At 45.8% G+C, this 27,107-nt stretch overlaps 2 protein-coding genes across 6 annotated transcripts in view; both read right to left on the minus strand.

Annotated features, from left to right (window-relative positions):
* Nucleotides 1-946: 946 nt before the first annotated feature.
* LOC147022794 (UPF0696 protein C11orf68 homolog) lies at nt 947-4,229 on the minus strand. The gene is made up of 2 exons (XM_085890309.1): nt 4,173-4,229; nt 947-1,279 (listed from the first exon to the last, which is right to left on the minus strand). Exons 1-2 carry the CDS (start codon nt 4,227-4,229, stop codon nt 947-949), a joined length of 390 nt encoding a protein of 129 aa, XP_085746435.1.
* LOC147022795 (UPF0696 protein C11orf68 homolog) overlaps nt 4,136-27,107 on the minus strand; it is a 32,697-nt gene continuing 9,725 nt past the window's right edge. For 2 of the 5 annotated variants that reach the window (XM_085887598.1, XM_085887599.1), the window contains exons 2-3: nt 26,224-26,641; nt 8,512-9,345 (exon numbers count right to left, since the gene is read on the minus strand). In XM_085887598.1, the coding sequence (XP_085743724.1) occupies nt 9,013-9,345; nt 26,224-26,625 (735 nt within the window). In that variant the 5' untranslated portion in view covers nt 26,626-26,641 and the 3' untranslated portion in view covers nt 8,512-9,012. Of the gene's footprint in view, nt 5,082-8,511; nt 9,346-11,688; nt 13,150-26,223; nt 26,662-27,107 lie in introns of those variants that run through there. The other 3 variants (XM_085887601.1, XM_085887597.1, XM_085887600.1) reach the window with 3 other exon arrangements.

Below are 27,107 nucleotides of genomic sequence, written 5' to 3' on the forward strand. Positions count from 1 at the left end.
CCCTTCCCTCCATCCTCTCTGCCTCCCCCTCCCTCCATCCTCTTTGACTCCCCTCTCCCTTCCCTCCTCTCTGCCTCCCCTCCCTTCCCTCCATCTTCTCTGCCTCCCCACTCCCCCCTCCCCTTTCCCCTGCATCCATCCTCTCTCCCTCCCCTCTCTCTCTCCTATCCCTGCCTCCTCTCTCTCTATCTCCCACACCCAGCAATACAAAGCGACGGTTTGTATTTGCCAATTCAAAATGATGAAAAGTATTACAATATTTTTCTGTTTTCATACTTTGAAAATATAAATTACTGATGATAACAATCTTCAACATTCACTTGCAGAATCAGCAACAGAGAAATGAATTCATCATCACATTAAAAATCTCAAGTTCACTCATTTGGGAATGCAAGGCTTGATGAAAGAAGGGAAAAAAATGGTAAAAATTTTGCAAATTACAAGATCTTTTCAAAACATTTATTCCAGGTTGTTGCAAATGGCCAGAGTGACCCTCTCACCCAGATTATTTCCATAAAGTGCTTGATGACGACTCCTATTGAATCGATTCCCTGCGATTGCAGTTGTCCTCTTTGTTGCATTCATCAGTACAATGACCAACATGAGAAGCTTAAACATGGATGATCAGGCCTTTTATAGTTTTAATTTAATGATCATTCACCAATCGATAGCGATCGATGTCTGTTACGGCTTCTTTTCAATCGCTACCCAGGCTGTGGTTTCCTCCGATGAACAGGAAGGACGGTGTTTAGCAACCTAGAGTTTGATTGGAAGAAAGTTCACAGTGCATCCAGACAGCCCAGTCAGTCCATACAACATACATGGTTGGGCGACAAGGGGGGAGGAGGGGGTGCTGCATTAAATATTACAAACACTCAAATCATCCGAACAATTGTCTCCTTGGATTCAATAGCAAAAGAGATGCGCAAAAGTTTTGAAGAATCCTCTACTCCTGAAAACGGCGAATGATGCTTGAGCGCCGTGGTGTGCACTGCAATTCAAACTTGCTTTCGTAGATAGTCGGACAAAGCCCCCAGGGGTTGTTACGGTATATTCCGAGGTACGTGTACACATCAGGCTTGTACAACATGGGACACTTGATCCCAGCAGCCCGAATGGCACCATCCAATGCAAAAACGTCCTCTTCGTTGGTGAAGTCCCGGCTATAAACACAAATCACGTGCTTCTGATTGGAGCCTTTCACAAAAGGACTAACTTTGGCAAAGTACAGGGATCCGTCCACCACCGCACGTGATATACATGTCCATGCGTGGTCCACCTGCAGCCAGGATTAACACAGTGAGGTGTACACAAAAACAAGATATTTCAAGAACTTTGCTTCATATTGATTAAAAAGTCCAAAACCATGATCTTTTGTGCTCTCATTAAACCACCCCCTTCCCCCACCCAAGTTTGCTCCTGTGTCCATCTTGTCCACCCATACCCCATCATTGTTACCTGTTACCTGGTGTCACATATTTGCAAGAGGGAAATTTCAAAGGATGTTGAGGGGTGCAGACTGGAGTAGTAAAGAAGGTATGGGTGCTCCATGGAAAGGGAATATGGAGCTGGGCTTAAAGTACAATGGAAGGCTCAAAGAAGTTGTTTTTCAATATGTACAAAGAGGCGAGGGAAAGGATGGGAAAAAACAATGGGACAGTAAGAAATGAAGAGCCAGGGATCGCTCACTCTTCAACAGTGCTTCAGATGACGCACTTGATGTTGTCAGTTGATGTCCGGAGCATGCTTCATCCAGACAGGAGGGATGCGATTCTCAAGGAAATTTACGCATCCCGTTTTGATGTAGCCTTTTTTCAGGAGTGTGTTTTTTTTTTTTTTTAACCAGCTCGAATGAGTTATCTCTTACTAAAGTGTGGTTGGGACCTTCCCATTTTGCGGGGAGTAATGAAAACAGGAATGATGGTGGAGCATTCTCCTTTCTGATAAGCTGCCATGGATAATTACGAAACAAACCTTTAACCTATTACCAGATGTATGCTTTATGGAACACAAATGAACCAAAGAAAAGGAATATTCCCAATGGGATCATCTCAATTATAGCATATTACATGGGTTTAAGTAATATCATCTCATGTGAGAAGAATGCCTTTATTTATCAGACCTGTTACAACTATTAATGCTCCCCTGAGAGGTCCATACATAGTTTAAGAGGAAAACCACTTCCGTAAAATCATCCCAGCAATCTGAAATGGCATCAAATTCTGGAATTGAAGTCCATAAACGAATTTGCTCCTGAATGAAATATGACTGGGGAGCCCAAAAAGTGTAATGTTGCACTTCCAATGACCCTCCACCATTACCGACGGGTAACGAGAGCCCCACGACACTGCTACAATGGAAGAAAACGAATTCCAGATCCGATGAAAAGCCACGACCTCTAATTGCTTGGAAATAAAAGAAGTCGTCCAGTCATGACCGCACAGAACTCCCATAACCTATCCCCATATGGCCAGAGCAAATTGGATGCAATACGCAAAGAGTCCAAGGTCAAAAGAGTTCAACACCCCCACCGCAAAAGTGCCAGAGGGGTCTCGCTCGGGAACCTCCAACAACAGATGAAAATATCCACTCAGGATGAGAGAATGCTCAGTACACAGCCAGGGTTGAATTATTTTTAAACATACCACCCGCTCTCTCGATTTCAGAGGAAAATAGACACACAAGACAAAACATTAGATCGAACAGGTCAACATCAACAATACAGAGACATGACAGAAGGAAATAGACACCTTCAATTTCTTCATTTCTTCTGTATAACGCAGTTTTACTCAGCGATTTGTACTCATATTCGACTATTTCTTTTCAGAAACGAGTTCCTGGGTCTCATATGACAATCAACGATGCCTCGAACTCAGAGAGCACACGACCTTTGATTTTCAGAGGACAAATTGTTGGCCATTTGGAAGGTGGAGTCAGCCAGCGTCAGATAGCTTAGAAACTTGGCATTCCGCTTTCTACGGTCAATCGCGTGATTGTGCAATTCACCAGCGAAGGCAAAGAATCCACAGCTTCCTGTTCTTGTCGATCTGGGCCTTCACAAAGGTGTCTTCCAGCTGTCAAGCGGTCCATTGAGAAAACTCCCTGTTGCAAGGCAGCAGATGTTGCAGAGGAGGTCCAAGTTAGCTCAAGAACTGCCGTGCGGTACCTTCATCAACTGGGCTACTATGGGAGAGCAGCTCAGAGAAAACCTCTTCTTAGACCAGCCAACATTCAAAGGAGAAAGAAGTGGGCTGATGAGATGACAACAGCTCCTTGGAGTTTTGGCAAACTGTTTTTTTTTCAGATGAGTCCAAATTTTCTGACAGTGGATGTGTATAGGTCTGGGACTTCCCAATAAAGAGTTTTATTTGAACCGATTGCAGTCAACTGTAAAACACGGTGGTTTTTCAATGATGGTGTGGGGAGCAATCTCGAGTGTTGGTCGGTCAGAGCTTGTGGAGTGTATTGGCAACATCAACTCTACGATATAAAATTTCTATCCTTGAGGATGGACGTCTCCCTGTCCTCTCCACTGGTCAGATGGTCAAAAACAACACTGTTCTCGGAAGATGGAGCTCCACGCCACACTGCAAAAAAGACCAAAGACTGGCAGGACAGAAATGGGATCAAGCGACTTCCATGGCCAAATCAGTCTCCTGACATGAATCCCATTAAACACCTCTGGGCCATATTAGATCGAGCTGTGCAGAAAAAGTCCAGGAAACCAACATCACGGGCACAATTGCTAACCCGTTTATGTAAAGCCTGGACAGAAATCCCACAAGAGAAAATTTCAGAACTCGTTAGTTCTATGCCTGAAAGAGTAAAAGCGTTGAAATCTGCCAATGGCAAGTCTACTAAATACTAGTGTATGTGTTGAAATGGGTCAAATGTTCTTCAAATGTTCAAGAAATAAATTCTTCAAAAATCATGGTATCTATTTATTTGTCATGTCTTTGTACATATTCCACCTCCTTTTAGTGATGATTTGATATGTATTAAATAGATTAATACTATTTAATTACCTGGAAATATCATACGAGTTCCAGTGGAAGCTAAGATATATTAGTTACTACATGATTAATATAAAACTTTTCTATATGCTGATTTAACTCACAACTTAAGATAAGTATAAGAACATGGTCGTGTGTGTGAGAGGGCATTAAAGCAACCTGTGGTGCCAGTGAAGGGAATGCGAGTTTATCCTCATCAGTAATCATCAGAAACATGCTAAAGTAATTGGTCACTCCTTTTATCTGTGCAGTTGTTATAACTTTCGTCCTCCTCGGACCATGAATAATTGTTTGTGCTCTCTTCTCATTGGCTGACCTGAGTTCAACTCCAGTCTTTATCTGCCTGGACCACCTGGTACATTATCATTGCTTAAACTTGTTCCACTCCCATTCCTTTTCCATGAGAAGAACTTGAGTTCACCTCGGAAATATCTGATTGGAAGCCTTGAGCAAGCTACTTTTCCTCAACCCTCTGTTCCACCACTTGTCCCCTCTGTTCCCCATCTCACCCTCTGTTTCCCCACTTGTCCCTGCTTGGATATATAAGGCTTGGGCTCGGGCATTTATTTTGAGAAGTTCATGGATGGTGTTCTGTGTATTTATCTCCATGATCACGTATTAAAGATTCTCTTTTGTATGCTGAACCTGAGTGAAGATTAAAGTTTCTTCCACATCAAAAGCCGGCTGAAAAGTCTGCTGTTGGGCTTGGGGAGAACCAAGATGTGGAAGGAGAGACAGTGGTTTGTCCGGTTGTCCCTGGAGGCTTCATATCAAAAATTGCATTCCCTCCAGTCGAATGGATTTGACGTGTGGCATGAAAATTCATCAGTTAAAAGCAGCATTGCTGCCTATTTTTGGAAACAGGAGGACCGCATTCTTTTTAGAAGCCCTTTTGCTTGATGTAAAACTGTGAACAGTGTTCCACTCCCTTTTACCGCAAGCTGGCAAAACATCATTTGCAGCCATAATGCATGCATGACAGTGTGAGCTGTCTTCAGACCAACCCTTTGGTGGTCGATGGGTTGATTGGCGATTTCCGCTCTTCTTTGTATCGGAAGCAGGAGGTGTCTGCAATGGACAGGGAAGATCTACTGTCACATTATACTGCTTATGTGAATTGTGGGAAGGGAAATTATACATTTACACATGAGGAGTTACAGCGGGTTATTAAGGTCTTGAAGGTAAAACACCGGGGAAGGATGCAATTCCAAATTAATTTTACAAGGTGTTTTTACCGGAAATTAAAGGTCCCCTCTTGAAAGTCTGTAATGCTATGTGGAGCACTGGTAAGGTACCACCATCATGGTCTGAATCATTGCTGGTGATGCTCCCAAAGGATTGGGATTTGAATGATGTAAAAAAAAAAATTGGAGATAGATGTCTTTTTTTTTAATTAAATTACAAGATCATGGCAGCTATGTTATTAAAGCTATTGTAGGAGGAAGCCAAGTGTTTTGCATGAGCATCAGAGGTGTGGTATCAAAGGCAGGGTAACCTTGGATGTCTTGATTTGTGTTAGAGATGCCTTATATTTGGAAAATAGCAGAAAGGTGGATCTAGCACTCCTGAGCTTGGATTTGGAGAAGGATTTCGATAGCGTCTCACAGGAGTATTTATGGGAGGTGTTGCGAGCACCGTTGTTTGGTCCGGCTGTAATTGGAGCTCTTGGAAAGCTTTATGAACAAGCTGTGTCCAGGGTTGTATTGAAATAATAGCATTGTGCCTCTGTGAAGCTGGCACCCCCCTCCCCCCCAACAAGGCAATGGCACCCAACATATAACGGTCCCGAGACAGTTATGTCATTAGTATTCGTTCAGTTAGCCCTTCCATTATGTCTAGTAGGTATATGGGACAACATGCGTTGTGTTACGTCGGGCTTTCAGTGGGGTCAATTCGCTTTGCTATTCTTTTACCGATTTTGTTTTACTTTAACTTCACACACAACCTCTTCGTACGCATGCATGCACGCCACAGACCAAAAGGTGATGGTAATAGTTAGACAGCCTCATTAGCATGTGCACACCATTTCCCCGTTCAAACTGCACGCCATTCACCAATGGACATTGTCACCTCAGACCCTCACCATGACTCTTTCTAAAAAAACCCCACAACCACTTCCACGTCCTTACCACAAACACCACCGCACCACAACTACCGCAATCACAGTCAGTTCCCCAGATGCTCACCATGGTCCTTTGGAACGCCGGGGAATGGAGGACATTGCTGATGCCTACGAGTCGGAACACATTGGCGTGCAACTCGGAGCGCAAATATGCGCTGAGGCTCATTCAATGACGTATGGGTAGCCATGGCGCGCTGCCAAATAACAATTGATTGGTGCCCATCGCACATTCATGGCCGGAGAGCACTCCCAAAATTCCGCGCCCCATGTAAATCCCGGAGCTATGTTGCATGGCCAAGCCTGGGAGCAAATGAAGCCATTTTCGGCTCCGGAGTCTGGCGGGGCGGGGCTACTTCTTCGGGTGGCATCTACACACCAATAAGGACACTTGTAAACGCTTACATGGCATCTTGATCCGTTTTCTGGCTCCTCCTTCGCCTGGGCTCCATAAGATAGCGGCAGAAATCCGAGAGCAAAAACTCACTCTCCAAGCCAAGCGCCAGTCACCGAGCGAGAGTAGTTACTAAATCATTACCGAGGAGTCGCCAGGTCATGGGCGCTCGGCTTCCGCAGCCAAAACTCATGACCATTTCCAGATTTTCTCACACACCACATTAAGCTATCCTCTCACACATGTCTCTCCCATCTACTGTCTCATCTGCTGTAGACACAACTCACTAAAAGAGCAATTACAGATATGCATTCCTTCACTCTTCCTCTTTTGCATCACATTTGCACCTCCCCACTCACACACCATAGACACCCCCAGTTTTCTTCTCTCCTCCCCCCTCCTAAGCGACCGGGAAGCATAGGTCCATCAGTGGCCAGGTATTCAAAGAGGTTGAAGAACCCCAATTTCTGCTTTCTTGCTCTCTAATTTCCTCAGGTGTGTGTCTGATGGTGCCTGTAATGTTCACATAAGATAAGAATGTGCGAGTTACTTATATAGGTTTATCTCTGCTCTGTGTCTTCATTTTGTACATCATTGCATTTCTTTTACCACACCCCACAAATTCTTGCTTTCCCTGCTGCAGATTTTGTCAAATAAAACCCTTTTTATTGTAACACTTACTTTTCCTCACATTTAAAAATAAATTCCTTACGTTAGAAATATACCCAGCTCGTTTCGTCTTTTCCTTCATTGGTCCAGCACATGATCCGTACGTTAGTTTAGCCAGGAATTTCTCCCCAATTAATTTGCTCATTAGCCAGCACACACTGTATTGCTTGACAGTAATCTGGGTGTGTGCTGAGGGTACGAGACCCCCCTTGGTTTGGCCATCCACAGGTAAGGTATCACACGAGGTAGTGTAACCCTGCCAGGATTGTCAGTGCCAATCGGCTTTCGTGGTTGATAAGCAACCTGCCAGTGCACAGAGTTATCTGTGCCCGGCAGCCTCAGGACGGACCCGACTGCTACCCCTCGTGGCGAGCCTCGAACACCCTGAGACCACAACAAAAGGTTGGGAGCGAGAGTAAATATCGAAAGAGGGGTTCGACAAGGTTGTCCTTTGTCTCCCTTGCTCTTTGTTCTGGCAAATTGTCCTCTGTTCTATGCACTTGAAGATATAGTGGTAGGTTTTAGGATTCCGGGGATGGCGGTCATCGTATGTCATTCTTGGTATTGTTGTAGATTTCCGCCCGCCGGCGTGCGAACGACCGCGTCTAACCAATAGCGGTCGCTTCGCCCACCGAACGGACAATCCAGTCGTGGCTTTCCGGATCAACGCCGGAAACCAGCCACGGGTGTGTTTTTAACCACACCACAACCTTGTCCGCACTCTACTCAAAAGTACGGATAAATATCACAATAAGAATTCGAAGAGCAATTTGGAAAGCAAATTTTCATAGCACCCTTCCATCCTCTCTGCCTCCCCCCTCCCTTCCTTTCTCTCTGCCTCCCCCCTCCCTTCTCTCTGCCTCCCCCTCCTCCCTTCCCTCCATCCTCTCTGCCTCCCCCCTCCCTCCATCCTCTTTGACTCCCCTCTCCCTTCCCTCCTCTCTGCCTCCCCCTCCCTTCCCTCCATCCTCTCTGCCTCCCCACTCCCCCTCCCCTTTCCCCTGCATCCATCCTCTCTCCCTCCCTCTCTCTCTCCTATCCCTGCCTCCTCTCTCTCTATCTCCCACACCCAGCAATACAAAGCGACGGTTTGTATTTGCCAATTCAAAATGATGAAAAGTATTACAATATTTTTCTGTTTTCATACTTTGAAAATATAAATTACTGATGATAACAATCTTCAACATTCACTTGCAGAATCAGCAACAGAGAAATGAATTCATCATCACATTAAAAATCTCAAGTTCACTCATTTGGGAATGCAAGGCTTGATGAAAGAAGGGAAAAAAATGGTAAAAATTTTGCAAATTACAAGATCTTTTCAAAACATTTATTCCAGGTTGTTGCAAATGGCCAGAGTGACCCTCTCACCCAGATTATTTCCATAAAGTGCTTGATGACGACTCCTATTGAATCGATTCCCTGCGATTGCAGTTGTCCTCTTTGTTGCATTCATCAGTACAATGACCAACATGAGAAGCTTAAACATGGATGATCAGGCCTTTTATAGTTTTAATTTAATGATCATTCACCAATCGATAGCGATCGATGTCTGTTACGGCTTCTTTTCAATCGCTACCCAGGCTGTGGTTTCCTCCGATGAACAGGAAGGACGGTGTTTAGCAACCTAGAGTTTGATTGGAAGAAAGTTCACAGTGCATCCAGACAGCCCAGTCAGTCCATACAACATACATGGTTGGGCGACAAGGGGGGAGGAGGGGGTGCTGCATTAAATATTACAAACACTCAAATCATCCGAACAATTGTCTCCTTGGATTCAATAGCAAAAGAGATGCGCAAAAGTTTTGAAGAATCCTCTACTCCTGAAAACGGCGAATGATGCTTGAGCGCCGTGGTGTGCACTGCAATTCAAACTTGCTTTCGTAGATAGTCGGACAAAGCCCCCAGGGGTTGTTACGGTATATTCCGAGGTACGTGTACACATCAGGCTTGTACAACATGGGACACTTGATCCCAGCAGCCCGAATGGCACCATCCAATGCAAAAACGTCCTCTTCGTTGGTGAAGTCCCGGCTATAAACACAAATCACGTGCTTCTGATTGGAGCCTTTCACAAAAGGACTAACTTTGGCAAAGTACAGGGATCCGTCCACCACCGCACGTGATATACATGTCCATGCGTGGTCCACCTGCAGCCAGGATTAACACAGTGAGGTGTACACAAAAACAAGATATTTCAAGAACTTTGCTTCATATTGATTAAAAAGTCCAAAACCATGATCTTTTGTGCTCTCATTAAACCACCCCTTCCCCCACCCAAGTTTGCTCCTGTGTCCATCTTGTCCACCCATACCCCATCATTGTTACCTGTTACCTGGTGTCACATATTTGCAAGAGGGAAATTTCAAAGGATGTTGAGGGGTGCAGACTGGAGTAGTAAAGAAGGTATGGGTGCTCCATGGAAAGGGAATATGGAGCTGGGCTTAAAGTACAATGGAAGGCTCAAAGAAGTTGTTTTTCAATATGTACAAAGAGGCGAGGGAAAGGATGGGAAAAAACAATGGGACAGTAAGAAATGAAGAGCCAGGGATCGCTCACTCTTCAACAGTGCTTCAGATGACGCACTTGATGTTGTCAGTTGATGTCCGGAGCATGCTTCATCCAGACAGGAGGGATGCGATTCTCAAGGAAATTTACGCATCCCGTTTTGATGTAGCCTTTTTTCAGGAGTGTGTTTTTTTTTTTTTTTAACCAGCTCGAATGAGTTATCTCTTACTAAAGTGTGGTTGGGACCTTCCCATTTTGCGGGGAGTAATGAAAACAGGAATGATGGTGGAGCATTCTCCTTTCTGATAAGCTGCCATGGATAATTACGAAACAAACCTTTAACCTATTACCAGATGTATGCTTTATGGAACACAAATGAACCAAAGAAAAGGAATATTCCCAATGGGATCATCTCAATTATAGCATATTACATGGGTTTAAGTAATATCATCTCATGTGAGAAGAATGCCTTTATTTATCAGACCTGTTACAACTATTAATGCTCCCCTGAGAGGTCCATACATAGTTTAAGAGGAAAACCACTTCCGTAAAATCACCCCAGCAATCTGAAATGGCATCAACTTCTGGAATTGAAGTCCATAAACGAATTTGCTCCTGAATGAAATATGACCAGGGAGCCCAAAAAGTGTAATGTTGCACTTCCAATGACCCTCCCCCATTACCGATGGGTAACGAGAGCCCCACGACACTGCTACAATGGAAGAAAACGAATTCCAGACCCGATGAAAAGCCACGACCTCAAATTGCTTGGAAATAAAAGAAGTCGTCCAGTCATGACCGCACAGAACTCCCATAACCTATCCCCATATGGCCAGAGCAAATTGGATGCAATACGCAAAGAGTCCAAGGTCAAAAGAGTTCAACACCCCCACCGCAAAAGTGCCAGAGGGGTCTCGCTCGGGAACCTCCAACAACAGATGAAAATATCCACTCAGGATGAGAGAATGCTCAGTACACAGCCAGGGTTGAATTATTTTTAAACATACCACCCGCTCTCTCGATTTCAGAGGAAAATAGACACACAAGACAAAACATTAGATCGAACAGGTCAACATCAACAATACAGAGACATGACAGAAGGAAATAGACACCTTCAATTTCTTCATTTCTTCTGTATAACGCAGTTTTACTCAGCGATTTGTACTCATATTCGACTATTTCTTTTCAGAAACGAGTTCCTGGGTCTCATATGACAATCAACGATGCCTCGAACTCAGAGAGCACACGACCTTTGATTTTCAGAGGACAAATTGTTGGCCATTTGGAAGGTGGAGTCAGCCAGCGTCAGATAGCTTAGAAACTTGGCATTCCGCTTTCTACGGTCAATCGCGTGATTGTGCAATTCACCAGCGAAGGCAAAGAATCCACAGCTTCCTGTTCTTGTCGATCTGGGCCTTCACAAAGGTGTCTTCCAGCTGTCAAGCGGTCCATTGAGAAAACTCCCTGTTGCAAGGCAGCAGATGTTGCAGAGGAGGTCCAAGTTAGCTCAAGAACTGCCGTGCGGTACCTTCATCAACTGGGCTACTATGGGAGAGCAGCTCAGAGAAAACCTCTTCTTAGACCAGCCAACATTCAAAGGAGAAAGAAGTGGGCTGATGAGATGCCAACAGCTCCTTGGAGTTTTGGCAAACTGTTTTTTTTTCAGATGAGTCCAAATTTTCTGACAGTGGATGTGTATAGGTCTGGGACTTCCCAATAAAGAGTTTTATTTGAACCGATTGCAGTCAACTGTAAAACACGGTGGTTTTTCAATGATGGTGTGGGGAGCAATCTCGAGTGTTGGTCGGTCAGAGCTTGTGGAGTGTATTGGCAACATCAACTCTACGATATAAAATTTCTATCCTTGAGGATGGACGTCTCCCTGTCCTCTCCACTGGTCAGATGGTCAAAAACAACACTGTTCTCGGAAGATGGAGCTCCACGCCACACTGCAAAAAGACCAAAGACTGGCAGGACAGAAATGGGATCAAGCGACTTCCATGGCCAAATCAGTCTCCTGACATGAATCCCATTAAACACCTCTGGGCCATATTAGATCGAGCTGTGCAGAAAAAGTCCAGGAAACCAACATCACGGGCACAATTGCTAACCCGTTTATGTAAAGCCTGGACAGAAATCCCACAAGAGAAAATTTCAGAACTCGTTAGTTCTATGCCTGAAAGAGTAAAAGCGTTGAAATCTGCCAATGGCAAGTCTACTAAATACTAGTGTATGTGTTGAAATGGGTCAAATGTTCTTCAAATGTTCAAGAAATAAATTCTTCAAAAATCATGGTATCTATTTATTTGTCATGTCTTTGTACATATTCCACCTCCTTTTAGTGATGATTTGATATGTATTAAATAGATTAATACTATTTAATTACCTGGAAATATCATACGAGTTCCAGTGGAAGCTAAGATATATTAGTTACTACTATACATGATTAATATAAAACTTTTCTATATGCTGATTTAACTCACAACTTAAGAAAGTATAAGAACATGGTCGTGTGTGTGAGAGGGCATTGAAGCAACCTGTGGTGCCAGTGAAGGGAATGCGAGTTTATCCTCATCAGTAATCATCAGAAACATGCTAAAGTAATTGGTCACTCCTTTTATCTGTGCAGTTGTTATAACTTTCGTCCTCCTCGGACCATGAATAATTGTTTGTGCTCTCTTCTCATTGGCTGACCTGAGTTCAACTCCAGTCTTTATCTGCCTGGACCACCTGGTACATTATCATTGCTTAAACTTGTTCCACTCCCATTCCTTTTCCATGAGAAGAACTTGAGTTCACCTCGGAAATATCTGATTGGAAGCCTTGAGCAAGCTACTTTTCCTCAACCCTCTGTTCCACCACTTGTCCCCTCTGTTCCCCATCTCACCCTCTGTTTCCCCACTTGTCCCTGCTTGGATATATAAGGCTTGGGCTCGGGCATTTATTTTGAGAAGTTCATGGATGGTGTTCTGTGTATTTATCTCCATGATCACGTATTAAAGATTCTCTTTTGTATGCTGAACCTGAGTGAAGATTAAAGTTTCTTCCACATCAAAAGCCGGCTGAAAAGTCTGCTGTTGGGCTTGGGGAGAACCAAGATGTGGAAGGAGAGACAGTGGTTTGTCCGGTTGTCCCTGGAGGCTTCATATCAAAAATTGCATTCCCTCCAGTCGAATGGATTTGACGTGTGGCATGAAAATTCATCAGTTAAAAGCAGCATTGCTGCCTATTTTTGGAAACAGGAGGACCGCATTCTTTTTAGAAGCCCTTTTGCTTGATGTAAAACTGTGAACAGTGTTCCACTCCCTTTTACCGCAAGCTGGCAAAACATCATTTGCAGCCATAATGCATGCATGACAGTGTGAGCTGTCTTCAGACCAACCCTTTGGTGGTCGATGGGTTGATTGGCGATTTCCTCTCTTCTTTGTATCGGAAGCAGGAGGTGTCTGCAATGGACAGGGAAGATCTACTGTCACATTATACTGCTTATGTGAATTGTGGGAAGGGAAATTATACATTTACACATGAGGAGTTACAGCGGGTTATTAAGGTCTTGAAGGTAAAACACCGGGGAAGGATGCAATTCCAAATTAATTTTACAAGGTGTTTTTACCGGAAATTAAAGGTCCCCTCTTGAAAGTCTGTAATGCTATGTGGAGCACTGGTAAGGTACCACCATCATGGTCTGAATCATTGCTGGTGATGCTCCCAAAGGATTGGGATTTGAATGATGTAAAAAAAAAAATTGGAGATAGATGTTGTTTTTTTTAATTAAATTACAAGATCATGGCAGCTATGTTATTAAAGCTATTGTAGGAGGAAGCCAAGTGTTTTGCATGAGCATCAGAGGTGTGGTATCAAAGGCAGGGTAACCTTGGATGTCTTGATTTGTGTTAGAGATGCCTTATATTTGGAAAATAGCAGAAAGGTGGATCTAGCACTCCTGAGCTTGGATTTGGAGAAGGATTTCGATAGCGTCTCACAGGAGTATTTATGGGAGGTGTTGCGAGCACCGTTGTTTGGTCCGGCTGTAATTGGAGCTCTTGGAAAGCTTTATGAACAAGCTGTGTCCAGGGTTGTATTGAAATAATAGCATTGTGCCTCTGTGAAGCTGGCACCCCCCTTCCCCCCCAACAAGGCAATGGCACCCAACATATAACGGTCCCGAGACAGTTATGTCATTAGTATTCGTTCAGTTAGCCCTTCCATTATGTCTAGTAGGTATATGGGACAACATGCGTTGTGTTACGTCGGGCTTTCAGTGGGGTCAATTCGCTTTGCTATTCTTTTACCGATTTTGTTTTACTTTAACTTCACACACAACCTCTTCGTACGCATGCATGCACGCCACAGACCAAAAGGTGATGGTAATAGTTAGACAGCCTCATTAGCATGTGCACACCATTTCCCCGTTCAAACTGCACGCCATTCACCAATGGACATTGTCACCTCAGACCCTCACCATGACTCTTTCTAAAAAACCCCACAACCACTTCCACGTCCTTACCACAAACACCACCGCACCACAACTACCGCAATCACAGTCAGTTCCCCAGATGCTCACCATGGTCCTTTGGAACGCCGGGGAATGGAGGACATTGCTGATGCCTACGAGTCGGAACACATTGGCGTGCAACTCGGAGCGCAAATATGCGCTGAGGCTCATTCAATGACGTATGGGTAGCCATGGCGCGCTGCCAAATAACAATTGATTGGTGCCCATCGCACATTCATGGCCGGAGAGCACTCCCAAAATTCCGCGCCCCATGTAAATCCCGGAGCTATGTTGCATGGCCAAGCCTGGGAGCAAATGAAGCCATTTTCGGCTCCGGAGTCTGGCGGGGCGGGGCTACTTCTTCGGGTGGCATCTACACACCAATAAGGACACTTGTAAACGCTTACATGGCATCTTGATCCGTTTTCTGGCTCCTCCTTCGCCTGGGCTCCATAAGATAGCGGCAGAAATCCGAGAGCAAAAACTCACTCTCCAAGCCAAGCGCCAGTCACCGAGCGAGAGTAGTTACTAAATCATTACCGAGGAGTCGCCAGGTCATGGGCGCTCGGCTTCCGCAGCCAAAACTCATGACCATTTCCAGATTTTCTCACACACCACATTAAGCTATCCTCTCACACATGTCTCTCCCATCTACTGTCTCATCTGCTGTAGACACAACTCACTAAAAGAGCAATTACAGATATGCATTCCTTCACTCTTCCTCTTTTGCATCACATTTGCACCTCCCCACTCACACACCATAGACACCCCCAGTTTTCTTCTCTCCTCCCCCCTCCTAAGCGACCGGGAAGCATAGGTCCATCAGTGGCCAGGTATTCAAAGAGGTTGAAGAACCCCCAATTTCTGCTTTCTTGCTCTCTAATTTCCTCAGGTGTGTGTCTGATGGTGCCTGTAATGTTCACATAAGATAAGAATGTGCGAGTTACTTATATAGGTTTATCTCTGCTCTGTGTCTTCATTTTGTACATCATTGCATTTCTTTTACCACACCCCACAAATTCTTGCTTTCCCTGCTGCAGATTTTGTCAAATAAAACCCTTTTTATTGTAACACTTACTTTTCCTCACATTTAAAAATAAATTCCTTACGTTAGAAATATACCCAGCTCGTTTCGACTTTTCCTTCATTGGTCCAGCACATGATCCGTACGTTAGTTTAGCCAGGAATTTCTCCCCAATTAATTTGCTCATTAGCCAGCACACACTGTATTGCTCGACAGTAATCTGGGTGTGTGCTGAGGGTACGAGACCCCCCTTGGTTTGGCCATCCACAGGTAAGGTATCACACGAGGTAGTGTAACCCTGCCAGGATTGTCAGTGCCAATCGGCTTTCGTGGTTGATAAGCAACCTGCCAGTGCACAGAGTTATCTGTGCCCGGCAGCCTCAGGACGGACCCGACTGCTACCCCTCGTGGCGAGCCTCGAACACCCTGAGACCACAACAAAAGGTTGGGAGCAAGAGTAAATATCGAAAGAGGGGTTCGACAAGGTTGTCCTTTGTCTCCCTTGCTCTTTGTTCTGGCAAATTGTCCTCTGTTCTATGCACTTGAAGATATAGTGGTAGGTTTTAGGATTCCGGGGATGGCGGTCATCGTATGTCATTCTTGGTATTGTTGTAGATTTCCGCCCGCCGGCGTGCGAACGACCGCGTCTAACCAATAGCGGTCGCTTCGCCCACCGAACGGACAATCCAGTCGTGGCTTTCCGGATCAACGCCGGAAACCAGCCACGGGTGTGTTTTTAACCACACCACAACCTTGTCCGCACTCTACCCGCGCTACAGGGTCCGATCGCCAAATCTTCGATTTACCTAATTATTCGCGCGGGTAGGTTGCCGAGAGATTGTACCTCAACGGGACCGCTTGGAAACGAGCCGCTTAAGCAGCTCGCTTCCTTTTGGGATAACCGAGCTGGGTATTATCGCACAGTCCCGTTGGACCCGATCACTTTACCGGCTATTTAAAAACCAACTATATTCCGAGTGCGAGATGGGGCAGTTCAATGAGGGAATGGACGCCAACGAACAGGTTTACATTCACACAAGGACATTTATTATAATAAAGCACGTATGCAATTAAACAAGGCAAAACACGTATGCAATTATACAAGCAACAAAAGCACGACAAAAGAACTACAACCGTCTACTTATTATGTACAGTCACTTGCACTGAACAGCAGTTCCGACTTATTAGACGGGCCCACGGACACACGTACGCACACACACGCACCCAATAAATGGTGGCAGAGGCCTTTAATAACGAGCTCCAGTTTGGAGGACAGGTGAGCTGAAACCCAGAACCTATCTCGAACCTCTCCACCTCGTGTGGTCTTCAAGTTGTTCAGACCCGGGCTCCAGCGAGAGCGAGCTGGATCCAATCGCCGTGAGCTGCGATCCTTCCCGTGCCCCTGCGAATCCTCCCGTGCTTCTCAACACGTGCTGGTGAGACGAGGCGCCGATCCTTCCCGTCGATGCGTCGCTTCCCCGAGAAACCACCTCCGCGAAGAGGTGGATAACTCGCACCAAGCCGGGAACAAAAATGGAGAACAAAGAGCTCCACGAACCAAGAAGAAGAATCCACCACTCGCAGCTCGAGCCGAGCGACCGGCTTAACTTCCTTCCAAGCAAAGCAGCTCGAAGCAAAAAGCTCTCCCGAGCCAAACAGAAGCCGAAGCTCACTGAACCACCAAAGCAAAAAGCTTCCGAAGGCCTCAACCCTAACCCAAGCCAAGCAGGACCCGACGGTCTGCTGAACGACTCCCCTCAACTCCCTTCTCCAACTCTGCCCCCGAACAAAAGAAAAGATCTCCTCTTATCCTTCTCCCGCCCTTACCCCGCTCCCGGCGTGACTCATGACTCATGCCCTCGTGCTCCATCCCCCGCTCAGCCACTTGTGGGAGGGAGTTGTTGACATCATGAGTCACGGGACGGCAGGGTTCTTCTTGCTCTTCGCAGAAGAGGGGGAAGGATGTCTCCATTGTTCGTTCCCTAACTATTAAATCGATCCGCAGCGCATCTAATCGATTTCTGAACATTTAAACAATGGAAGGTGAGCTGTCTAGGGAACAAGCACTTATCGACATAGCTGACTAAAGGAACCGGTATGTTGTGTGCAATCGAATTCCCAAATTCGTAACAGTATACAGTATATGGACAATTTTATTTTTGCTGGGGATGACTGGTCCTTATGGAGTGCTGTTCAGTGCTGTGAGGTGTTTTCCAAAGCATCTGGCCTTCATATTGATTTTGACAAAAGTAGTGTTTTGCTTCTGGTAAAGGGCTTTAACATTCCTGAGGTACATCTGATATTTGCAGGTAGTGACAACCAGGTAAAGGTTTTAGGAGTATTCTTAAAAGGGGCCAGGAATGCTGTAAATAATTAATTGCCATAAAAAGTTGTCCCATTTTAAAAGATGTTTTGTGAATGGAAGGAGAGGAAGCTTTCATGTTGAGAGAAATCTCTTGTAGTGAACAACTGAACGGGAAAGTTTTCCCTTTATTGAGGACCCTTGCAGAGGTGCTCCCTCCTCTACTTTTGGTCATTCACAGATTGAAGGCCATGATTTATAGCATAATTTGTGCAAAGTGGATCTCGAAACCCAAATGAGAACAGCTGTACAAAAGTGAAATGATGGGAGGTAGGGATTGTCTGAATCATCCCTTGTTGCTGCAAGTAACCTTGGTCACACATCATCTGAAGTTGATGGGGACAGGTCAAGGCAGTTGGGTTTGTTTGTTCAGTTTAACATAGGCCCAATTTTGTGGGGTTGAGATTTGTTTGAGTTCAGGCAGTTATGACCCTGTAATTGGTTTCTTCCGAATGCGTATGGTCTGTTGAAGCTTCTTATTATGCAAATCGATTTGAAGAATTTTAGTGATGCTAGTTATTTATCACTGAAGTCTCGAGCTATGTGTAATCATGAAGTTTGCATAATTATAAATACTAGTACGTGCCCGTAAAAAAAAATAATAAAATGAATAAATAAATATTCCAACCGCGAGCAAGAAACAACAACTACACAGGCCGTTTCTTCGCTCTCGCGTGCCCGTACGTGCGTGGCCCGGAAGTTCGCATATCACAGTTACGATATTCACAACTTAGGTTTTAATGGCCAATTGTTCAATTGGCGCCAACGTATTTTACCTTTTCGCATTGTCGTCGCAAGGAAAAACAAAAAGAGAAGAGAAGAGAGAAAAAAATTACTTCCTGGTTCGGAGCATACCAGCACTCTGATGTTAGCGAAATTTATGCTCCATCTAATATGAAAACGATCATAACTTGGGGCATTGTGTTTATCTATAAATGCGCATAAGAAATCGAGAAATTATTAGAATACACAAAGTCATCACTCTCCGGAAGCCCGTACGTTGTAACCCATAATGGGGAACGCGGCTGAGGTTCCCTTCCCCCATCGGCCACGCCCACGCAACAACGTGTCTTGTCATTGGTTGGTAAATAAATGGCCATAACTTGGGAAGCACTTGTCCGATTAATATCAAACCTTGAAAAGGCACATCCTCAGGTCCCCAGCAATATATCTGGCAAGTTTCAATTAGATCGGACCAGTGGTTGTCGAGAAACAGAGGTCACAGACACACACACACACACACACACACAGATTGCTGGAATTATAGATAGATGACAAGTGAGAGATGTTCAGTAATTTGGTCATCATTTCACTGCCCTCCATGCCAGGAAGTCACAGTGACTTGGCATGGCTGCATGTTAATGGATCGAGTCCTTCACGAGTCACATGTGTAAGGCACGGCCTGAGCACCACAGTGATTTCTCCATATAGGGATCCCAGAATCTGTTAATCACTCGATGTGGTCATGCATATTTGCTCAAAAAGGCATAGGGTATTATACATGCAAGATGGCTTGTTCACCTGAAACTGAGTATCCCTCTGACAAGTGGTATTATCACACTTCGGGTGTGTGGGTCAGTTCCTTTTTTTCAGAAGGTTTTTTTTTTTTGGAAGATCCTGAGCACGACAAAAAAGGCCCTGTGGAAATGCAGATATCTGGCAGTGTTTGGGAAGGACGAGTGGGATCCCGCTCTCTTCATTGCCATTTTGCAGTGTGAAATTGCTGTGTGCCTTAAACTCCTGGCAAGAACTTCATCCAAGGAGAAGGCCTTGTGGAGGGCATGGTTAATATCTGTGTTCTGTGCATCGTTTGTTCGGAGGGATAATAATGCTGATATTTTTCATTCTTCTTCATTGTTTTTTCTGGTGTCGGAAATTGTGTATGCCAATCTACTCTTAATATTCTCTTTTTATATTGTTGCGGGCCGGGGGGTCGGGTGAGAAAACCACTAGGTGGGGGAAGCTATCCGTTCCTACCAGACTACCCGGAATTGAACGCCGTCGCACACGGATAATTCTGTGACGCGGTGGGTCGCTTAACCGACCATGGGCGCCAATAACTCAACCGTATGACCGAGGGTCATTCTGTCTATGGGTTACCTAATTAATCACGTGGTTTAATTACTGGGGAACACGCCTTCAGTACGCCTTGTCCGAACCGGATCACTCTACCGGATCGGATCACTTTTCCGGATCGGATGCAGCCGAGTGACACTGCCAAGGACGTGCCATCTAAAAGGAACGGATCGTTGGGAATAAAGTCCCGGCTAAAGTAGGATTCGGACCATGCTGGATCAATGGAAGAAAAGACAAAAACGAGCAGGGAACATTCCTAATAATAATTATTTATTTACAAGCAGGCGAGGAAAGATATGTGACACAGTGAAGATTTATTGGGGTGTGTTGTGCAGAGATAGAAAGAAGCGTGTGGTGCACAATAAACAGGCAACTTACAAAAGACTTAACACGCACGCTTTTTGGGAACAGACTTAATGGGAAAGACTTAAAACACAGAGCAGACTTAACACGAAAATAATAATAATAATAACGATAACAATCTTCTGCAGTCTTACTTAAGCAGACAGGCACCAGCACACAGACACACACACACACACACACACACACACACACACACACACACACACACACACACATACACACATACACACACACACACACACACACACACACACAAAACCTGATGAAGAGGGAGTTTTGAACCAGGAATTGGGCACCGTAAAGGAGGAGCTTGAGTCGAGAAGGGGCGGAGTCCAGAGTGCGAGGGTGGAGTAGTAGGCGGGACCAGGAAGGCGGGTGGGGTCGTCGTCGTGTGGGCGGAGATGAGGAGGCAGAGACGAGGAGCAGGAGGCGGGTCGTGGCGGTGTCGACAAGGGGAGGCAAGAGAAAAGGCAAAAGAGAGGCGGAGGGACTGCTCCGGCCTTTATCGGACATGCCGCATGTGGGGAGGGGCCACCTAGAATCGAAATGTCATCACCTGAACCGGGTGCTCCGATTGGCCCCGACCCCTGACGTGGCCCGCTAACTTGGGCCGGAAAACCGCCTCACTTCGTTTCCGGCAAGGCCATCTCAAACAGCGGACATACTTCGCTCTGACCCCATGAGATAACATGAATCGCCCACACCGAAATTGGCACACGAATCGTACTGCAAAAACCCCTGGGCCGTGCCCGGGCGACCGGTCGAGGGTCCCGAATGCCCGCTCGGGCGTTCGACCAGCATCTATCAATGCGCTCGCTCCGCGAGCGCCAACGCGGCCTGCACTGCACACTACCCGGCCCGATCGCAGCTTCGCTGGCCGTAGAGACGAGAAGACGCTCACCATCGGTGGAGAATCCACTGCCGCTGGCGAGGACCGAAGATACACCATCATGGACAAATCTGTGCACGTCTCACGAGCGGCGCACGTGTCTGCTTTCGAGCACATTCCATACAGTGTGCGCGGCCCCACCATTACGTATGTGGCCAGCGCCCACGTTCACACGACTCCGCGAGCGCCAACGTGGCCTGCACTGCACACTACGCGGCCCGATCGCAGCTTCGCTGGCCGTAGAGACGAGAAGACGCTCACCATCGGTGGAGAATCCACCGCTGCTGGTGAGGACCGAAGATACACTATCATGGACAAATCTGTGCACATCTCACGAGCGGCGCACGTGTCTGCTTTCGAGCACATTCCATACAGTGTGCGCGGCCCCACCATTACGTATGTGGCCAGCGCCCACGTTCACACGACTCCACTAGCGTGCGCGCGGGGCCAACACCAATATGCGCCGGACACCGAGGCCGAAAAGGAACAAGCCGCTTCTACCCGCACACTTGTATCCTGCCCAACATGGCGTGGAGTCGTCTTTATTGGCCTCCGTACGCGTTTCGTGCAGCGTGGGCGTCGTGCTGGCCATGTTTCCCGTGCTGTGAAAAACACCATTCGTGCAGCCTCCCAATAGGCATTTACTCGCATGCCTTTTTAATGCAACGGGCAATCCTCCCCAGATCATTGGAAGCTCGAGTTGATAATCCCGCTCCAACAAGCACACCACATGACTCGGTGCCGCAGTTTCCCCACCACGGCGCCGCACGCGCTGGCCTCCACGAGGCCCCACCCTACAGCGAAGGCGCACGTGGCTGATTTACCTCAGGAATAATCAGAAAAGAAGAAGAGTAGGGATGAAATGAAGGAAAAAATGATTGAAGCAACCCTAGATATTAGATCATCGCAACACACTCCCTTGTTGTCCTGCTAAACAAAAGGAAAGGGGCTATCTGCACGTATAATAATGGAATAACTGTCTTGGGACACTATCTGTTGTATGCATGCGGTTCCGAGAACCGCAACAATATTATTGCTGCAAGTTTTCAGTGTCTTCAGGCACCACAAGTTTCAGGACAACTGCCTCGCCAATGCAATTTCAATTGCCTTTTCCTTCTTATTTGTTGCTTTTTCTGGGACTTATTGCTGTATTATTGATACAAGATTTTTTGTCCGATCAAATTACAATAAAACGATTTACCTACTCCTATTGAGTGATCCAATTGTATGACCATACATTCTGACCCTTCGAGGTTAGGATGTGTGTGTGATTGACCTGCGGCTCATGCTCCGTCACCCAAAGCGAGCAGCTCGTGCTCCGTCACCCCATCACCCCCCCCCCTCTATCTGAGAACTGAGAAGGAACCTCAAACTGAGAAAGAACCTCAAATTATCAAACCCGTCACAGATTCCCCCATTTCCACTACACTACCCGATGTTCCTCCAATTCCTCTGCCCCCACCTGCTCCTATTAACTTGGAGCAAACTGACACCTGAATGCCACAAGTTACTCCAGAGCTTGAGGAACCAGAAATTGAAAGGTTCCCAGATAGTTCTTCCGATATGTGTGAAGGGGAATCTTATGAAATTGAGGATTTTCCTACAACAAACAAATCAAACGCATCACCAACCCAAATTTTGAAATTCCTGAACCACACTTTCAGGAAAAGGACACATCGATATCAAAGAGCATTTTCCTGACCTGCACGGATTTATTGACACGACGAGGAATATCATCCGCCGGCCGAGCGACCACCACTTCACTGAACCTCAGTGTAGCAGGCTAAAGACGTCCATTGTGAAAGGAAAAGATGAACTCAAGCAATGATCTTTGGTAGTCTAAATAGCAATGGTAGAGCAAGCCAATTGTGCAAACTTCAAGGAGTTAACCTCACACGGCAAATAAAATTAAATGTACTTTCCTTGCAAGAGACCCACACTACTCCTAGCATCCCATGCAGAATGGAACCGCATGATAAAAACGACCAGTTTTTTTTTTTACCGATTCCAATTCCAGTACTGCAGGGGTCGTTTTTGTGTTGAACCCCCATTTGCATCCATCAGAACTTTCCTTCCAGAATACAATTCCAGGACACTTAGCCTCCCTCAAATTTACAACTAACAACACTAATTTTACATTATTGAATGTCTATGCTCCTTCAAACAATACGGACCGACAACGCTTCGATGCTCGGTTAGGGCCTGAAATGAGGAAAATGGATTTACACAGGTGCATCGTTATGGCAGGTGATTTTAATAGTACTCTACAACCCAATTTGCACAGGAATGGTGTGGAACCCCATCACGGACCGGCTAAATTACAAGCCAATATAATAAGAAAATTTAGGTTCCATGATCTCTGGACTCAACAAATCCCCATGACGCATCAATTTACCTGGTGCAAGGTTGCAAATAACCAGGTATCCTAAGCTAGGCTTGACCAAATCTATCAAACTTCACCCTTTATCAATCTCTCCCCTACCACAGGAATTTTCCCTTCCAGTTTTGCAGACCACCCCTTAATTACCGAGTTGTCACCCACAGCTGTCTTTGACTCATCATCCATTCTAGAAACTTAATGTCACCATTTTAGAAAACTCCTCTTTTCTGGCCGTATTTAAAGATGTATGGTCTGTTGTATTGAATCAAAAACATCAGTTTACACATCAGCATTTATGGTGGGATAATACAAAGGCACAATTTAGGGATTTTTTGCCAAAAAATGTGTTTCCTAACAACACAAGAGGAATGTAGAACAAAGGCCATTTTGGAAAAGAAAATTCTACACATCCAAACAACCCTTTAAAAAATAATAATAATAATAATAATAAATAAATAAAATAATAATAAAATAAAATTAAAAAAAAAATCACTGCAGAAAGCTGCAGTCTCCCCTTCCCCCATGTGCGTGTCGAAAACCAACATCCCTTCGTACCCTTTTTAATTCAAAAGTGTGTAGAGAATATTAAATAATCATGCATAATGTAAACTTAACATTATTATTAACTAGCCGAAACCCTGTCACAGACGGATTCCGTTCATTCAACCACCCTCACCAGCTCACCCACACTCGAGGGACATGGACTGGACAGGGCGTGCTTGCCCCCTCCGACTCATCCCCCGCCCCTGCCGCATTCCCCCCCGCCTTCAATTTGCTTACCCCCGCTCAAAAATTTAATTACCCAGTCCCGCCACCGCCTCTTCACTCCCCGTCCCCCGTCTCTTGATTCCCCGTCCCACTTGCCCCTGGGCCTCCGCCCCCTGTCCACCCCTCAAACTCAACCCCGCCAAATTCACCCCAGCCCCCGCCCACTCATCCCCCGCCCCATTTCCTCCCCATATCCCGCTTTCAATTTGCTTACCCCCGCCCAAAAATTTGCTTACCTTGCCCCCCGCCTCTTAACTCCCTGCCCCCGTCTCTTCATCCCGTGCCCCCGCCTCTTAACTCTTCGCCCCGTCTCTTCATCCCCCACCCCCGCCTCTTCACTCCCTGCCTCCGTCTCTTCATCCCCCACCCCCGCCTCTTCACTCCCTGCCCCCGTTTCTTCATCCCCCGCCCCGCCTCAACGAAAAGTGTTTATTCTGCTTCAGAGTTGAAAGTTGACTCTTGCCACTATGTGCGATGCACTCTTACAGGTACGAAGTTTCTTTCTATTCAGTCCAGGTCACAGTACTGAGAAAAACGTGACTCGACCGCTCGGAGGAGCACAAAATTGGTCGTTCAGTATTAATATATAGATGTTTACCTCCGCCATCAAAGGTGGGCGGAGGTTACGTTTTCACTCCTGTTTGTTTCTTTGTCTGTCTGTCTGTGAGCAGGCCATCTCAAAAAGTTATGGATGGATTCTTCACCATTGACAGATGGGGCCAAAAACGATATTTTAAATTTTTTTTAAAAAGTTTTGGACGGGTTATGACAAAACTTGGTGGATGAGTTAGGTAGGTGACAAAACCAAGCACATTCGATTTTGGTTAAGGTCCAGATGCAGAGACGGCCTTTCAGTGAGATACAAAATGTAAATTGTTCAGCCTGGTGGAGGTGTGCAGTTTACCAAGTGCCGTTCTTGTCTTTCCTTTGTAATCCGTCTTTTATGTTCTTTAAAAAAAAAAAACACGTTCTGACAGGCCATCAAGTGCTAAGTTCAGGCAAGAATGCCACCATTCCAGTAAAATCTCACCATACCATCTGGGTGAAAGGTCAGGGAGAGTTGCCCCGACGAACTGAGCTACCGAACAATGACAGTTAATAGAGGGGCCAGTAACATCACGGATAGGGCTGGGGGCCGAAAGTATAAAAGGGGCAGTATGAGCAGCAGGAAGGGGAGAAGCCTGGAGGCCTTGTGTTAGCAACTGCACACGGACACTGATGAGGGTGGGAGCGGGGGTGGGGGGGGGAGTTTCCTCCAGAGAACGAATATTTGCCTGCTGCAGCTTCCAGCCATGCCCACACTGTAGGCCACGCCCACCACCCCCACGAGCCGGCTTCGGGCCATGGCACGAGCACCTCCTGCCATGCCACGTCACCAACTTAATTCAACTGCATCCTTCAGAGACGCAGGCTGCGGTATTTCAATCCTGCCATTATCTTGCCTATCTACTGAGATGTGTTTGAGGTCTTAATGATGAGGTAGTTAAGGATTTGCATTTGTTCATTGACTCAGGGGCACGTAATGGGTTAGTGGTGGGGCATTAATAATTGCATTGCTTCCAATCGTCACCCCACCCCTATTATTTAAATAGACTTTGTAAATCCACTTGTCTCTGGGTGCATTTAAGTGTCTTGCTCGCTAGAGTAGTCGTTATACATGTCCGTTAAAGGACAGATTGGGTTCGGTTGATTAGCGCCCAGTACAAGACCTTGCCTGCATGCGGCGATTTAGCTTGGATCGTGAATTAGTCTAATCGGACGTACAGCACCACTTCGTGTGTTGCCCGGTTGGCTCAGGTGTTCCAGTGGAGCAAGATATCATGGCAAACAGGCCCATAGTCCACCTTGAAGAAACAAATCAGTTGGCCAGTGTGACTGCTTTGACAAGGTTCATCGGATTCGGACAACTGGGATGAATCCGGTGGCCACAACAATATCAAAGGGACTACAAGGTCTCAGAACAGAGCAAGCATTTATCCGAGACGCCCACACAAACCATTGTTGCACACATCCTCACCCATGTTAAAAGTTAGGTTCAGAAAAAGGTCATAGGTCACAACTTCATGGAATTTTTTTTCTCAAGTCAAAAGGTATGTTTAATATTGAAAAATGATAAAGTGAACAGTAAAAAGTGCATTCCAAAAAATTCCACATCGATCTCACCTTGAAGCCTGAATCAAGGTGAAGTAACCATTTGCCACAGAGACATTCATGGTCTAGTGCAAGCCTCTTGACAGCAGAGAATGTTACAGGCACTCCAGCCTGCTGCAATCTCTCCCACGATTCCTGCAGCCCAACAACGTCTACAGACTTATCCGACAGCAAGTCACCAGTTTTGGAACCAGACACTGCGATCCAACCAATAGGTTCCAAGCCCTTGTCAGGATCACCATCCCTGAGCAACACTGAAGGCCTGTGAGCTTCAAGCCACGGCTGGAGCTCGGAATGTGGTGTATTACGACCGTCAAACATCACCCAGAGATCCATGTCAGAAGCCATAGCCTCTGCCGCATAATCATCTGAAGTAAACTTATGCTGGTCTTCCACTGCTGTTTCAGAGTCCATCGTGAAAGACTTAGCTCTGGGGGGAGGGGGGATGGAAGAATGGGAGGGGAAAGAAGACACCCCTGCATCAACTGATCTATGAGAACAGCTCATACTGTGTGCCAATGAACCACTGGATTTCATACGTTTTAAAGGGTGATGAAACAGACCTTTTGGGGGGGGATTTTTTTTTGTACTTTTAAAGGAAGTTCTTGTTAAAACTAAACATTTATTACGATATATATCTATATATCTACACAAATATCCACATATGTTTAAAGGTGCATACATACACACACAATACACAGCCCAATACGCACGCAAATGTCACATCACACACTCACATGTTCCCACTCAAAAATGCACCAAGAACACTCACAAGACGCACAATGTACGATGCAAATTGCACTTCCTCATCAATACGCAACTTTCAAAATGATGTAATCCACCCCATATCGCTCAGAGCACATGTGCATAAACCCCTAATAACAAAGTAAATCAGG

Source organism: Eptatretus burgeri, chromosome 7 (genome assembly GCF_056783735.1).
Source record: "Eptatretus burgeri isolate ZD-2024b chromosome 7, Ebu_testis_v1, whole genome shotgun sequence".
NCBI lineage: Eukaryota > Metazoa > Chordata > Myxini > Myxiniformes > Myxinidae > Eptatretus > Eptatretus burgeri.